This window comes from Emys orbicularis, chromosome 11 (assembly GCF_028017835.1).
Source record: "Emys orbicularis isolate rEmyOrb1 chromosome 11, rEmyOrb1.hap1, whole genome shotgun sequence".
Classification (NCBI taxonomy): domain Eukaryota; kingdom Metazoa; phylum Chordata; order Testudines; family Emydidae; genus Emys; species Emys orbicularis.
Window position 1 is genome coordinate 40,573,562 of NC_088693.1, and position 14,980 is coordinate 40,588,541.

At 40.0% G+C, this 14,980-nt stretch overlaps 1 protein-coding gene across 1 annotated transcript in view; it reads left to right on the top strand.

The window, feature by feature from the left end:
- Nucleotides 1-14,980, top strand: part of RAPGEF4 (Rap guanine nucleotide exchange factor 4) — a 220,628-nt gene that overhangs the window by 139,592 nt on the left and 66,056 nt on the right. Inside the window, exons 9-13 of the mRNA XM_065412928.1 lie at nucleotides 2,054-2,175; nucleotides 3,895-4,078; nucleotides 12,447-12,531; nucleotides 12,989-13,049; nucleotides 13,787-13,863. Coding sequence (XP_065269000.1) covers nucleotides 2,054-2,175; nucleotides 3,895-4,078; nucleotides 12,447-12,531; nucleotides 12,989-13,049; nucleotides 13,787-13,863 — 529 coding nt within the window. The remainder of the gene's footprint in view (nucleotides 1-2,053; nucleotides 2,176-3,894; nucleotides 4,079-12,446; nucleotides 12,532-12,988; nucleotides 13,050-13,786; nucleotides 13,864-14,980) is intronic.

Consider the following 14,980-nt stretch of genomic DNA (forward strand, 5'->3'; position numbering starts at 1 on the left):
GGGGGCAGGGGGTCCCCGGGGGGTTGGATGGGTCAGGGGTTATGAGGGGGGGGCAGTCAGGGGGCAGGAAGTGGGAGGGGGCGGATAGGGGGCGGGCTGTTTGGGGAGGCACAGCCTTCCCTACCCAGGTGTAGTGTATTACATTTCTCCCCGTAGGAATGTGCTACTTACGGTGTACTACTTATGGCTGCCAGTCCTGGTGCTCCGCAAGTAGCACATTCCTACGGGGAGAAATTTAATACATTACGCCCGCAGACAGAACCCCAGACCGCCGGCTCCTGCCAGCCGGGGTCCCAGCCACCGGCCCTGCTCAGTCTGCTGCCGGCCTGGGGTTCTGTTCACCCAGGCCGGCAGCGGGCTGAGCGTGGGCGGCGGCCGGGACACCAGCTGGCAGCAGTGTGCCAGTAAAAATCGACTCACGTGCCGCCTTTGGCACATGTGCCGCAGGTTGCCGACTCCTGGGATACACCTACAGCAAGTCTTCAAAAACAAGTCACTCTCTAACCTAAATACGAGTATTTCAGAAGCCCCTATCACCTTCATATTTAGAAGCTGTACATGAATTGTAGAATAGTGATATTTGTCCAGATGGACCAGACAGTCGCTGTTTTGTAAGTGGTTATTTATGGGCTTTTCTAGCTTTGATCATGCTGCTGGGGTTTCTTCTGCTCTGATGCTTTATCTGTTGTTATGACGAAGAGTAGGCCTTTACATCTGAACATGGTCAGAGCCAGGGTCTTTCTGATTTCCTTTGGGGGGTTATTCCAGAGCCTCAGGACTGCTGTTGAGAAGGGTTTTCCTCCAGCATAAGACCTTAGACGTGGGATGTGTCAGTCGTGATCTGTTAGATAATTACATCTAGCATGGGGGGTCCTAGAGAAGAGTGTAAGCAAAATTCCTCAAAAGGCTTTGTAGCTCAATTCCAGAAAATCCAATAGTGATCAGGGAACTAATGCAGATTGTGGAGCTCCATTATAATAATCTCTCTTCAGCTCCTCCTGTGTGGGCTCCATTGGTTAGCAAAGTGCTTGAGGCCTAATGTATCTGTCTTCACCCAGGGCCCTGCAAAATGTAAGACTGGCCCCATCCAAAGGACAAATGTACTTTATCAGCCAACTGCCTCATATTAAACTTGTTACATTTGATATCTACTGGAGTAAAGTGTATTCCCCCTTCCCCCCCCCCCTTTTTTTTTAATGCCTGATAATTTGTAGAAAGCTTTCGTAGTCACTGTGCACATGGAGTTTGGAACTCTGTTCTGGGTAGGCCTTGAAATTCTGAGTTAGTTTGTTTCTTAGGAAAATTATAGAAAGATATGGCTACAGTGTAAGATAAATCTGTGAAATTTACTGGTAAAAGAAATGTAGTAAGTGTAAAAAGAATTGAACATTTATGTGAATAAGAATAGTATCTAAAGTTACATTAGCTAGGCTAAAAATTGTTATTGCTGTTGTTAATTAGATAGTACCTCAAATATGTATGGCTCTTCAATTTCCCCACTTGTAAAATGGGGATCATAATACTGACTGCCTTTGTAAAGTGCTTGGAGATCTACGGATGAAAAGCGCTGTATAAGAGTTAGGTGGTGTTATTAGTTATTACTTACAGAAATAAAAAAGATATAGTCCTTTACCAATACAGCAGTCATTATGCTTTAAGGTAAAAGTCGATCATCAACAAGTGTCATCCCAGCATAGTATTGCAAATGTAGGTGCTTTATGTGTAGTATACTTAAGGCTTCCTTTGAAGTATGAGGCATAAGATACTGCACTAGGTGATCTAGTATGGCACAGGGTAGCTCTTATGTTCTTAGATTTCCATTTTCCAGAAGGTTTGGATTGTTTTGCTTAAATAATTCTCTCAAAACTAAGCATTTTTGACAGGTCTTTCAAACAGGTATAAATAGATGATAGTGAATGCTTCAGCATTGTTTTTTCTATAATGGGGTCTGACTAGTCCCGCTGATGCAGGTTGCTGATACTGCTACTCTTGACAGATGCTTTAAGCAATCTCCTTTTACTGACCTGTTTTAATATGATTTTTTGACCCTCAGGCAATGTTGTGTAGGAACAGAACTGGTGGACTGGATGATGCAACAAAGTCCTTGTGTTCATTCACGAACACAGGCTGTCGGCATGTGGCAAGTATTGCTGGAGGAAGGTGTTCTTAACCATGGTAAGATAAACATCGTCAGATGCCAGCTAACATGTTGGAAATGCCTCCCATCAAAGTCTTTATGGGTCTCCTTCATGAAAAAAGAATGATGATCCCATTAGAAACACAGCAGACTGTGTCTTAATTCATCCGGGTAAATGCAGCAGTATTGACTTTGTAACTCAGGAGAATGTTAAAAAAGTAAATGAAATTGCAATCTAATGGTGGCAGGAATTCTAATTATGTTTATTAGTGTGTATTCAGGATTCACGGTTAATGTGATTATATATATCTTTGTATATATTGAAAAAAAACCCATGAGATGTGCTGGCACAATGACATAAAAGTAATGGATTTTGAATAGAGGTGGGCCTGAGCTACAACATTTGGACCTGGATCCAGATGTTTCCAAGTGTTTGGATCCATGGCTTTGGGTTGGCCTGTTATAAGGACCACTTAAAAAATTCAGATCTGGATCTCAAACATCCTAATGTTCAGATCTAGATTTTGGTTTGGGTTTATCTCTGTTTTCCCCCCTGACTTTACATATACCATTGGTATGTTATCTACGGAAATAGATTTTTATACAACATCCCTCCCTTCCCCTTCTTTAACATCACAAACACTTTCAGATCAGGTTCAGTGGCCGAGGTTTTGTGTGTGCAAATCACTGAACTTCCAAACTGCACCTCCATCTACTTCCTGTGTCCCTTGCACCCCAGAGAGGATTCATCCCTGTAGGAGGGCAGAGTGTTTTCTCCACTGCCCTTCCCTGAGGGGAATTACAGCTCTAACGTCTGACAAGGCTACACAGAACCTGCAGTGTTTGCTGCCTGGATGCCTTGAATCAGCCCACCACCTGGCCACCCTGGCCATGCCCCCTGTTAAGTCAGCATTTCCCACATTTGGAGTGGAACTGCCTGCTTGCTTGGATGGGAGATTGTGGGTGGGTGTTTTGCCCTGTTGTAATCTTATCGTGACAGACATTCTGCTCTCAAAGGCCTTCCACTAGAGTCTGTGCCAGTGAATTTGGCCCTGCCAATATACACAGTAACCTCCGGGGACCCTTGTGGTCGTTAGAGTAGCTTAGAAGGAGCTTCTAATATACTTCTCAATATATTACCTTTAGGCTGTGGCCACACTGACTGGGTAAGGAAATCATACTAGAGGGTCTTGTTGGAACAGGGGGAGGGATAGCTCAGTGGTTTGATCATTGGCCTGCTAAACCCAGGGTTGTGAGTTCAATCCTTAAGGGGGCCATTTAGAGATCTGGGGCAAAATCACTTGGTCCTCCTAGTGAAGGCAGGGGGCTGGACTCAAAGACCTTTCAAGGTCCCTTCCAGTTCTATGAGATAGGTATATCTCCATATATTTAAAAAAAAAAAACAGCTTTGTTTAAATAGAGTTGTTGTTAATACAATTATTGGTCCAGTGTGGACAGTTTCACTTGAATGAATTGCTTTGGGAAAAAAAATGTGTGTGAGAAAGCTACAAGTATAGAAAGCATTTGTAGTGCAAAATTAAAGAAAAGTTCCTAGACCTGCAGTTTTGTACAAACTATTAACGTATATCAGCAAGAAGAAGGCAATTCACTCTCTTGGTATTTCTCTGCTATTTTCTCTTTCTTGTTAAATTATTATGTCTCTGCCACACACCACATAATATACCATTTCTGTGAAGGTTCCTTTTTAATGAGGAAAGTTTAATATTGATACCTGATGTCAATGATGTTGCTTTCAGTGGATCAAGAACACCATTTCCAAGACAAATACTTGTTTTATCGATTTTTGGATGATGAGCATGAAGATGCCCCAATGCCAACTGAGGAAGAGAAGAAGGAATGTGATGAGGAGCTGCAGGATACTATGCTTCTGCTGTCTCAGATTGGTCCAGATGCCCATATGAGGATGATTCTTAGAAAACCGTAAGCAGATTAATAGGTTAATATTTTAGATCAGTCTCAACACCCCTGAACTTTGCAACACAGTGGGATCAAAATTTTAGCCCAAATCTATAGCCGATTTTTGTTGCTCATGCCTCTGGCCTCTGAAAAAATCTTTATATTCTGCAAGCCTTTTTCTCCATATAACAAGAGAAACTATGAGGCAGCAATAGCATATTGATAGGCTTCCTTTTCACTGATTACTCCATTTCAGCATCAGTCCATTGAAGCTGTACAAAATGTAAAAGTGTCTTATAAAATCCATCCAGTTTCAGCCCTTATCACTGTTTATAAGCTAGGCTGCGAATTCAAGATGAGCAGCAAGGTCTGTAAATAGTCACTGTGTTCACCTCTGTGGGAAGTACAGCATGTTGAACTTTTATTTCTGCTGCCACTCTTCACAGAAATAAGAAAATATGCAATTTCAGAATACCGCTACATTTAACACTCTCAGACCTGGCATGCCACTCAGCTAGCTGTCAACCATTAAAAATTAATGGAATGTTAAGATATCAACACAGCAGATAGTTTCTTACCTGTAATGTTCAGTAGCAGTCGTTCGGCCAAATTAATCTGCGGTAGAACTTCGCTGCCTTCACTAGAGTTATATCAGGGATTAATTCGGCTCATTGCTTTTACTAGCAAAATATGAAACTTTCCATGACTATGGTTTATTGATATGCTTTTTATTGTTATAAAATCAATATATATTTTTTAAAATTCTGAACCTGTGTCACATAAAGAGGTCTGTATTTTTCAGATGGAAACTAACGCCTTCATACCCACCAGGTTAAACTTCTGTCTCAAAACCATTGGTTCAGTCCATATTTTTATGAATATACTTCAGGTACAGTGAAACCCACACTAAGTCCCTCCTCCAGTAGTCAACTCTATGTCTTAAATGCTCAATTTATAGTGACTGCAAAGCTTCCAATACAAAGTTCATTCAACCTTTATTTAAAGACCCCTTTATAGATTCATAGATTCTAGGACTGGAAGGGACCTCGAGAGGTCATCGAGTCCAGTCCCCTGCCCGCATGGCAGGACCAAGTACTGTCTAGACCATCCCTGATAGACATTTATCTAACCTACTCTTAAATATCTCCAGAGATGGAGATTCCACAACCTCCCTAGGCAATTTATTCCAGTGTTTAACCACCCTGACAGTTAGGAACTTTTTCCAACCTAGACCTCCCTTGCTGCAGTTTAAGCCCATTGCTTCTTGTTCTATCCTTAGAGGCTAAGGTGAACAAGTTTTCTCCCTCCTCCTTATGACACCCTTTTAGATACCTGAAAACTGCTATCATGTCCATATGAGGCACATGAATTTTAGTGACTGCTTAAGACAGGTTTCATTGGCTTTTAAATGCACTGAGAATAATTCTTTCAAGTGAACTTCTGATTTCATAAAGGTCAGTTCAAGAAGGATATGCACACAGGGCCTGATCCTGCTTCCTTTGAGGTCATTGGCAAAATTCTTTTTGCATTTGCGGGAACTAGGCTGGGCCTATAATGTAACATGAAAGTTTTCCTACTAAAAATTGTTTGAATACAATAGAACTATTTGACAAAAGAGTCCTCTTGTTCATTGGTGGTGAGTTATATGGGCCCGTGGTGCCCGTGATCCGCCAATATTCAGAGCACACGGGGCGGCTCCACCAATGTTCAGGGTGGGGCCTCTCCCACCGGCCCCGTGCGCCTGCCCCGGAGCGTCCCTGCACCCTGGGCAGCGGCTGGCTGCCACTCCCAGTGCTGCGCTCCCTTGCCAGCCGCTGGCTGGCTCCTTTCACATTGCATCCACCAGTGCTGCTCCACCGCTCCAGCTACAAGGGAGCAGAGCAGGCTGAGGCGGCTGCTACTGTCTGCAGAGGGAGAAGCCTCGAGCTAGTGACCTCTAGCATTAACAAAAATGGTCTTGTAGATGATTTCTAGTATGGCAGTACTTTAAAATGGACAGCTTCCATTTTTGTTAATGCTAGAGGTCACTACTGCACTGAAAATCAAAGGAGCTTTCCCTGTGTCACACACTAAAGGAAAGCCAAGCCATGAGCCCGATGCTTCTGCAAACCTATCTAGGGTCAGTGAAACTCAGCATTTTTCACTCATGGAGTTTTCCTACCTATCTTCTATTGAGATGGAGAGCAGAACTCCTCAAACCCATGAGTAGATGGGAGTTGACCCATCAAACTCAGGGACTACCTGAGAACGGTGGAGACCAGAACCATCTCTGCTATTGACCCATACTTTTGCACCGCTTCCTAGCCCTTCACCATCCGATGGTTGCATGGCTTCTGTAGAAGTGTTCCCATGGACTACGATGCTTACGATGCCCACCAAATCCTTTTGCATATGGTGGCTTTCACTGGACTCAGCACAACCAATATCAGTTAATACTGACAAGATCAGTGATAATTATCACCCTAACTCCTTCCAGAGAATTGAGAGGAGGGTGGGGGAATGTTGCTGAGAATAGCGTCTGTTCCCCCTCCATATGTCCTCTCCTCACCTCCACAGGCTGGATCCTCATGGAAAATCCTCTAAGGATATTCCATGAGGTGTTGGGAACAGAGAGAACATATTTCATATTTTCAACCTATGGTATCATATTATTGACTGTTATAAAGCTCACTTTTCGTACATTACATTACTGGAAGTTGGGCATCCTGTCTGTGCTAAGATGTATCAATGCCTTTGAAACCTCAGTGAATCCTCAAAGGCCTAGCAGTTTTGATTAGACACCACTACATCTGCCAGGAGAGCAAGGATGTGTCAGGGCCTCAGGGACATTGGCTCTGCGTCAACCTGAGCAGGACCCCCAATTTTCAAACCAACACAGCTGCTTTAATAATAGTCACCGTTTCCGGAGAGGTTGCAAAGCTCAGATAATTACCATGAAACAAATAAGACAATATTCTTTGATGAGAAGATTACTTTGAGAATTTGATTGTATAATGAAGCTGTTGCTTTGAAAGGTACTTTCTATTGTTCGCAATCTGAAACTCTCCAGTAAAAAGTGTCGCTTGTTTTGACAGCCGACTTAAAAAATTCTCTGTTTATTACATTAACTGCAGCATTTTAACTGTCAAACTATGAAAGAATGTTCTATAGTTTAAAAAACAGAATAGAGCTTCAGGGAAATTTTTGACAGGCTCTTGTTGCTATTGGTATTTGAAAAAAACACACATACATTGTGAATCTGAAATTAGCTTTTTGTGAAGCTGCAACCATAGCTCCCTGCTATCTCACAGTGCCTGCTATCACAGGTGAAGACCTGTAGTCGGTTCTTGGGAAAATATTTTAGGTCTAACACAGCTCTAACTTGCAAGCTTTTCAATCCTTCAGTATGAGAATGACATCCTGAAACTGTTTTTTTTTTTTTCCTTTCTATTTTTTAGTTTGTGTTTAATATGTTTAGCTGTAGCATGAATGATGGTAGGACCTAATTAAACATGGCAATATAGTATAAAGCCAAACACTAATGACAGAAGTCTGTCTATAAGGTGAAAATATGCCTTAGATTTAGTATTTAACTTAGGAGGTGATACGGTAATATATATTCTCTTTTGTACAGTGTTATACTCCAATTTTTTAGTATGTTAGCAGCATGACTCTTCAAACAATAAATCTGTGCTACAGATTTCTTCTTCGTATTCATAAGTACATGAGTACACATGTGATCACTAATAAACTTTCTGTGTCCTGGGGACTTTACATTGGCTCACACTTTTAAAAATATGGTGGGTCTGCATCATGTTATAGAAAGGAAAATAAAAGTATACTGTACAAGGAAAATAGAAGAGGACACAATATATAGCAAAGTAAATGTTGCTGTTATTGCTAACAACCATTTGTATAGCACCATGAATGTACTCTCTTACCCTGAGAAAATTTAATTCTAATGCCAAATTCAGCCTTGTTTTAAGTGGACACAACTATAGTGATTTTTTCCCTCAAAGGCCATATTCTGATTCTATATAAGCCAATGGGATTTTTCACCATTAACTTCTATGAAATCAATCAAGAATTAGCACTGAGATAAAATTCAGATGTCTTTCTGCATTTCCTCTTCCTGAGGTTTGCATGATAATACAAGATAAATATGTGATAAAATGGAATTTAAGGGAATTGTCCAGGAGCCCTGAATCAAGAAGACAGATTTAGATGGCCTTCTTCCATAATATGGTGAGAGAACACAGACACACACCCACATATATATTAGTGACAGCTAAAAGTAGCCCATTGTTCTGCTTTCACTGTGAGGTCATAGCACGGAAAGATACGATATTTAGAATCATTAGGAAAAAGATATGAACCTTTATGAAATCTGTGTTCAGTTTAGCTGCCATTGTAATGTGTTTATATGTTTATGTATGTGTAAAATAAAGTTAAAAACAACAAGAAGTCTGGTGGCACCTTAAAGACTAACAGATTTATTTGGGCATAAGCTTTTGTTGCATCTGAAGAAGTGGGTTTTTTACCCACAAAAGCTTATGCCCAAATAAATCTGTTAAAATAAAGTTATATTTGGCCCTCAGCTAGTCCCAACCCAGTTTTTATCATCTCAAAGTTTGGGAAGTGTAATAAAAATGGTAAGTGATCTTTCCAGCACATACATCGTTTCTTGATGGTTAAGTAAATTCTGTATTTTTGTCCACATTCTAGTAAAGAGAAGCTCAGTGTCTCTGACCTTGATAAATTCCCCAAACAGTGAACAGAATTTATTGATCGCTTAATATCACCTGAGGTCTCCCATTCATTAATGAGTAGTCTGGTTCTCCATCTATCCCCATTTATTATCCTGTATATAACCAAGCATTGCTGCTAGAATGTGTCCCCTGCAGAAACTAGGTCTTTACACAGCAGGATCCTACAAATCTATATCAGTGGGGCACCACATGGGTTTAACCGAAGCAGTGATACCTAATATCTCTCCATGTGACATCTGGAGAAGCAGAAATAAAGACTGGGTACATCCACTATAGATTTCCACTCCTCCCCATGTCATGTGTGATACTCTTAGTAATGCTAAAGGGAGACAAATGAACACGTTGACAGAAGAATATATCCGTTTCTCAGATTAGATCTCATGCAATTGGACATAATCCTTATTTTTTAATTGATGTACTGTATATCTTTTCCCGTTTATCCAGACATGCTGCTTTGTACACATCAAATGTGATTAATGCTATTGCTTACTTAAATAATATATCGGTTTTAACTGTTAAAGCCTTACCTCATGTTGTCTTATTATGGCAGATGAATACACAGTGAAAGACACTATGTACTAGCTTAGGATAAAGAGCTTGTTTTACTGAATAGGGCACACGTAGCTGATTTATACTCTCACTTATACTGGTGCATCCCCACTGAACCCAGTGGGGGCTTCACTCTTGTACTTGAGAGCAAAATTTTGACCAGCAACAGGAGAGTGAACATTTTATGAATCACTAGAAGGCAGAGCAGTACCAAATCAATTTCTGTTATTCCCTGTACAATTTATTCTGTTCTGTGTAAGAAAAGCATAATTCCATCCATGCTACCTTTATGCTAAGGTGTCCTTACATGCCATTGGTAAATGTAGAACAAATGAAAAATTTAGCTTGCCTGGCAGACAAGAGAGGTTGATTTATCTTATATTTCGTGTGATCTCTTCACTACTACTTTTAACCAGTAGAAGTCTCCAACCAATTCCTTTTTAGTGAAAAGATTGGTAGGTGCTGCAACAAATCTCTCCCTCCCCTCTCTCATAAATGATTTAGTTATTCTGTTGTTTCAACAGGTGATTAGACAGAGAACTTAGAGCAATATATTAATTTTTAATGTGATTCTCTGACCCTCTAGATACTGGCATCTCCTGTTGTACTGAATATTTTTTGGAAACGTTTCTTTCAAAAAGCACCATTGTTACATATCTTAGAGGGCTGTTCAAAGATTCAACTGTATTGTTAACACTTTGGATGTCATATGTAGCAGAAAGCTAGAGTTAAGGACCCTGCACTAAACTGTTTTCAATACTGATGTGGAAAACTTCTCTGTGGCTCCTGCCATCTGGACCAGGCTTTCTGTATCTCTCTACCTGCCTCCATTTTTCAAACCTAATCTTAAAACCTTGCTTTCCTCCCCTGCTTATACCTTCTGATTGCTCCCTCCCTCTGATGTTGGCCCTATGATTGAATAATTTATTTGCCATGAAATGTATTTGTATCACTGCTTTCTGTGATTTATACCACTGTCTGGAATGGGTGCTCTAAAGTAGTGATTCTCAACCAGGGGAACGTATAACCTTTGGGGTACACAGAGGTCTTCCATCTAGATCAGTGTTTCTCAACGTGGGGGTTGTGACCCCCGGGGGTGGTGGTCATGGGATAGGTTTAAGGGGGTCGCAAATGCAGGGCTAGTGTTAGGGGGTAGCAAGCAGGGCAATTGCCTGGGTCCCTGCACCACAGGGGGCCCCTTGAAGCTAAGTTACAAGCTTCAGCCCCGGGTGATGGAGCTCAGGCTTCAGACAGGCTGACAAGTGAAAAACAGGCTCAAGTATCACACTGAAATATAAGTACAATGTATTCCAATCGAATTATTTTATAATTCTATGGTAAAAATGAGAAAGTCAGCAATTTCTCAGCCATAGTGTGCTGTAACATTTTGGAAATTTTATGTCTGATTTTGTAAGCAAGTAGTTTTTAAATGAGGTGAAACTTGGGGTACGCAGGACAAATCAGACTCCTGATAGTAATACAGTAGTCTGGAAAGGTTGAGAACCACTGCTCCAAAGTGTTTGTGAAACAGTTTTTGTGCCATATTTGTCTGTGGTGTAACTCCATTGGCCTGAATGGAGTTACATCACAGAGGAATTTGGTCCTGTACAAAATAAGGTTGTGGTGCACATTTAAAATTAAGAGGTTCTGGTGAGGGGAAATGAGTTGGAATATACTCAGAGGTTCCTACAGCCCTTAATCATAGTCAATTTAATGTATCCTTTAGGTGTGGAGTTCCTCAAAGGTAACCTCTCTAGCATACATCAGTCCTGAGCTCTTCAGTGTTAGTTGTTAATGTCCCCAAAATTATCCCAATTACATGTGCTTTCCAGAAACTCAAAATTCCCCAATCAGTGTGAAGACTCTCTTTCGCTATTGCACTGCAGGGGGATTGTTTTCTCATCGAATATCCTTCCATTAATATTAATGGGAGCTTCCTGCATAAATTGTCCAAAGTAGAGCCTAGTGGAGGTAGTAAATAAAAGAGGGCCTTATCAACATACAAAACTAAAGAATAGTGCTGTGAGCTAACTCTATTTGGGAGTCTTTTCATTGCTATGAACATACATAACCAAACTCTTGATGTGGAGGATGTTAGGGTATAGAACTCACTACTTCAGAACATCTGTCTCCATCTGATTCCCACTTTAAAAAAAAAAGGTTAAAAACACTTTTTTTCAAAAGTGATATTAGTCTTCCACTGTATTTTAGGATGTTTTCATTAAAGTTTATTGTTTCACACTTAAATGGTACAAATGCTTTTGCAAAATTCACCTTGAAAAAGCTCATTAGGTTCTTTAGTAAATATTGTTTTGTGTAATTTTTAGAGCTGAAAATTTGCAGAAAATGATTGATTCAGCAAAGACGTGCTTTTTTTTATTTGTTTGTTCACAAGTTGTCTCCGAGCAACTTACAAAATTTATTCCCTGTTCAAGTCATTTGTTGACTAATTCATAGTCTATGTATCTATGAGAAGCTTATTGTGAGTGTTCAATATTCACAATTCAAGTTGTGTGGGTTGGTTTTGATTGGACACACAGGTCACATGATGTTTTTGTTTACTGACTGGAAAAACATAACACTTAGAACCTGGTTTCTAGTATAAATACTCTTATACACACATTCAAAATTCACTCTAAAATTCACTGATTCCATAAACATACTTCCTAGAAATTAGTTGACTAGAATATTAATGGGTAGTGAACACATAAGTGGAGCAAAAACAGCCAAGGAAATTCCTTTTATTCCTTCCCCCCCCCCCCCCCCCCCCAAGTGTATATTCACAAAACAGTTTTAAAGTTCTCTTCCATTTCTAATTAGCCACACAAATTGAAGGATGACTTTCAAATGTACAGCATACATAATATTCTTCTTTCCCTGTTAGTTACATTTTGTTTCCCAACAAGAAACACTTTAAATAATTATGTTAGAGTTTATTATGGTATAAAGATTATCCAGGGCAAATTTATTTTCATAGTTAAGAAATGGCAAGGCACTTAACTGACCCCTTGAGCTCATTCTGCAAACATTACTTATTAGGAGTTTGTTTTGGGGTTGTTTTTTTGTATTTTGTTGTTTTTGTCTTTTCTTTGTAGACCTGGCCAGAGAACTGTAGATGATCTAGAAATTATATACGAAGAACTTCTTCACATTAAGGCCTTATCTCATCTTTCTACCACAGTAAGTGTTTTGGTTGGTTTTTTTATATATAACTCATTGACAAAAAAGGGCTGAATAGTGGTTGGCCCTTTGTGGGTGCACAAGGAGTGGAGGTTGAGGTCCCAGGACTCTTTCCATCCCATGCTAAGAAGCTACCCATAGTTGGGGCAACGGGCACAGGCACTGTGTGTTGCCAGTGCCACTTCTAGGTCTGGAAGTGGACTTTTGGCTGAGTCAGCTAAAATTCTTTTGGGGACTTCTGTTTCTGCATAGTCCTTCCTCATCTCCCTTATTTGTGACCAATGGCTTAAAGCCACAGTCTGGCCCCAAATCCGTATGTAATTTAATACATGTTGATCCTGACCCCGCTCCCAGTTAAGTCAATGGGCGCAGAATGGTGCCCATTGGCATACTGTTACATTTAGCACCAAAAATGCAGTACACAGAAAAACTATAATTCTTCTCTCTTTATTTTAAGGTAAAGCGAGAATTAGCAGGTGTTCTAATCTTTGAGTCACATCCCAAAGCAGGAACTGTTTGTAAGTAAAAGGGATCCAACCATACCCTTTTTTCTCATGTGTGGTATTAGATGACTATTTAAATTATTATGCAAAACTTGAATACTCCAAAGCTGGCTGTTCAGAACGTGCGAGTGGCCAGTTGCAAAATGTCTCTGGACTGCTATTTGGACTTCTGTGCCCACTAATGTTTGGGGGTGTTTGTATTTGGGGTTTTGGTTTGGACTCATCTCTAATTAAAATGGATTTTAATTTTATCATACGCTAATGAAAATGTTATTCTCATGGTATTCAGAAGCCCAGCTTTGTGTATAAAAATATTTAAAATAGGATTGTTTTGAACTTTTTATATGGAGAAGCACTGGAAAATTAATGTCAGGTTCTCAGCACTTTAAGGATTAGTATTATATCACTCAGCACCCTGTAAGATCCAAATCTATGTATCAGTTAGCAATTGATAACATAAAGTTCATAAAGATGCCTATAGAGCAATGGCAAATTACAACTGCTTTTAGTATTATCTTAGAAAAAAGCGGGCTTCATACAAATATTATAAAATGATTAGTATTCGCTTTTTCATCTCAGATCAAAAGAAAATTGCTTTTAAATCCAAATGTGACCTTTTTCAAGATGGTAATACCCACTAAAATGACTTCAGTATAGTTATTTTATATTGGTGTAACTGATGGAAGAATCTGGCCCACTTATGCTAAAAGGCACCTATATTCTCAGCATAAAATCTTTTCTCTTTTTTGTAGTATTCAATCAGGGAGAAGAAGGTACTTCCTGGTACATTATCCTAAAGGGATCGGTAAATGTAGTCATTTATGGCAAGGTATTTTTGAAGACCTTTTATTATTCTTTTTATTAGTGGGACTGTAAGAATAAACTTTACTGGAATACACTTTGACTTACAGCAAGATTATGTTGCTTGAGGTAAAAAGTAGAATATTGTTTTCAGTTTTTAATCAAGAAATGATTCCAAACTGTTTTATTTATTATGCTTTTACATGGCTGATGAATAATTTCAGGACTATAATTTGTATGTATATGTACAATTTCAAGACTATAGACCGCCTGAATATAACTCCGTGCAGTTACATCCACACTTGTACTACAAAATGGTTTAAATCAAACACAAACAATAAAGCATTATGTCATAGCACACCCTCTCCAAGATACTCAGTGACTCCTTAGCTAGATAGATCACACACACATATTTAGCACTTAGCAGTAGTTACTACTTTAATTTCAATAGTAGCTGTCACACCATAATGCTGACATTGTCTTAATATAGCTTTGTTCTCATTCACTGATAGCCAACTACTAAACTGCCCCAAGTTATAGCATTATAATCCCTATGTAGTTACGTTCAACACAACAAAAAATAATGCCCAAATTCACATGTAGGCTACATCTACACGATGAACTGTGGTGTGATTTCCCCTGCTCACGTACACATACTCGCACTCGCTCTCATCGAAGGCTAGCAGTATAGCTGCAGCAGCATGGGTACCGGCAGCGGAGGCACGGCTTTGCTGTGCTGAATACGTACTCACTGGTTTCAGGCAGGTTTGTACTTGGCACAGCTACCTGTACCTCCACTGCCGCTACCCGTGCTACTGTGGCTGTGCTGCTCTTTATATTCTTGCTAGCTCTCATCGAGCTAGCGCAAATATGCGTACATGAGCAGGGGAGTCACACGCCTAGCTTATAGGTTAGACGTAGCCAAGTCCCTTTGACTTTCCCAGCCTTAGCTAAGCCCTGTGCCCACATCATGGTCGCCACAGTCCTTTGGGGATGTAAGATCAACTGCTTCCTTCTGAGTTGTTGCTTTAGTCTAGTATTACAAGTATCACCGTTTGTGAGCACGATCACGTATGAGCCATCATATGTTAGCTTAAATTTTATTATCACTTCACAAAGTATAATAATTTGTATACAGGAACTTT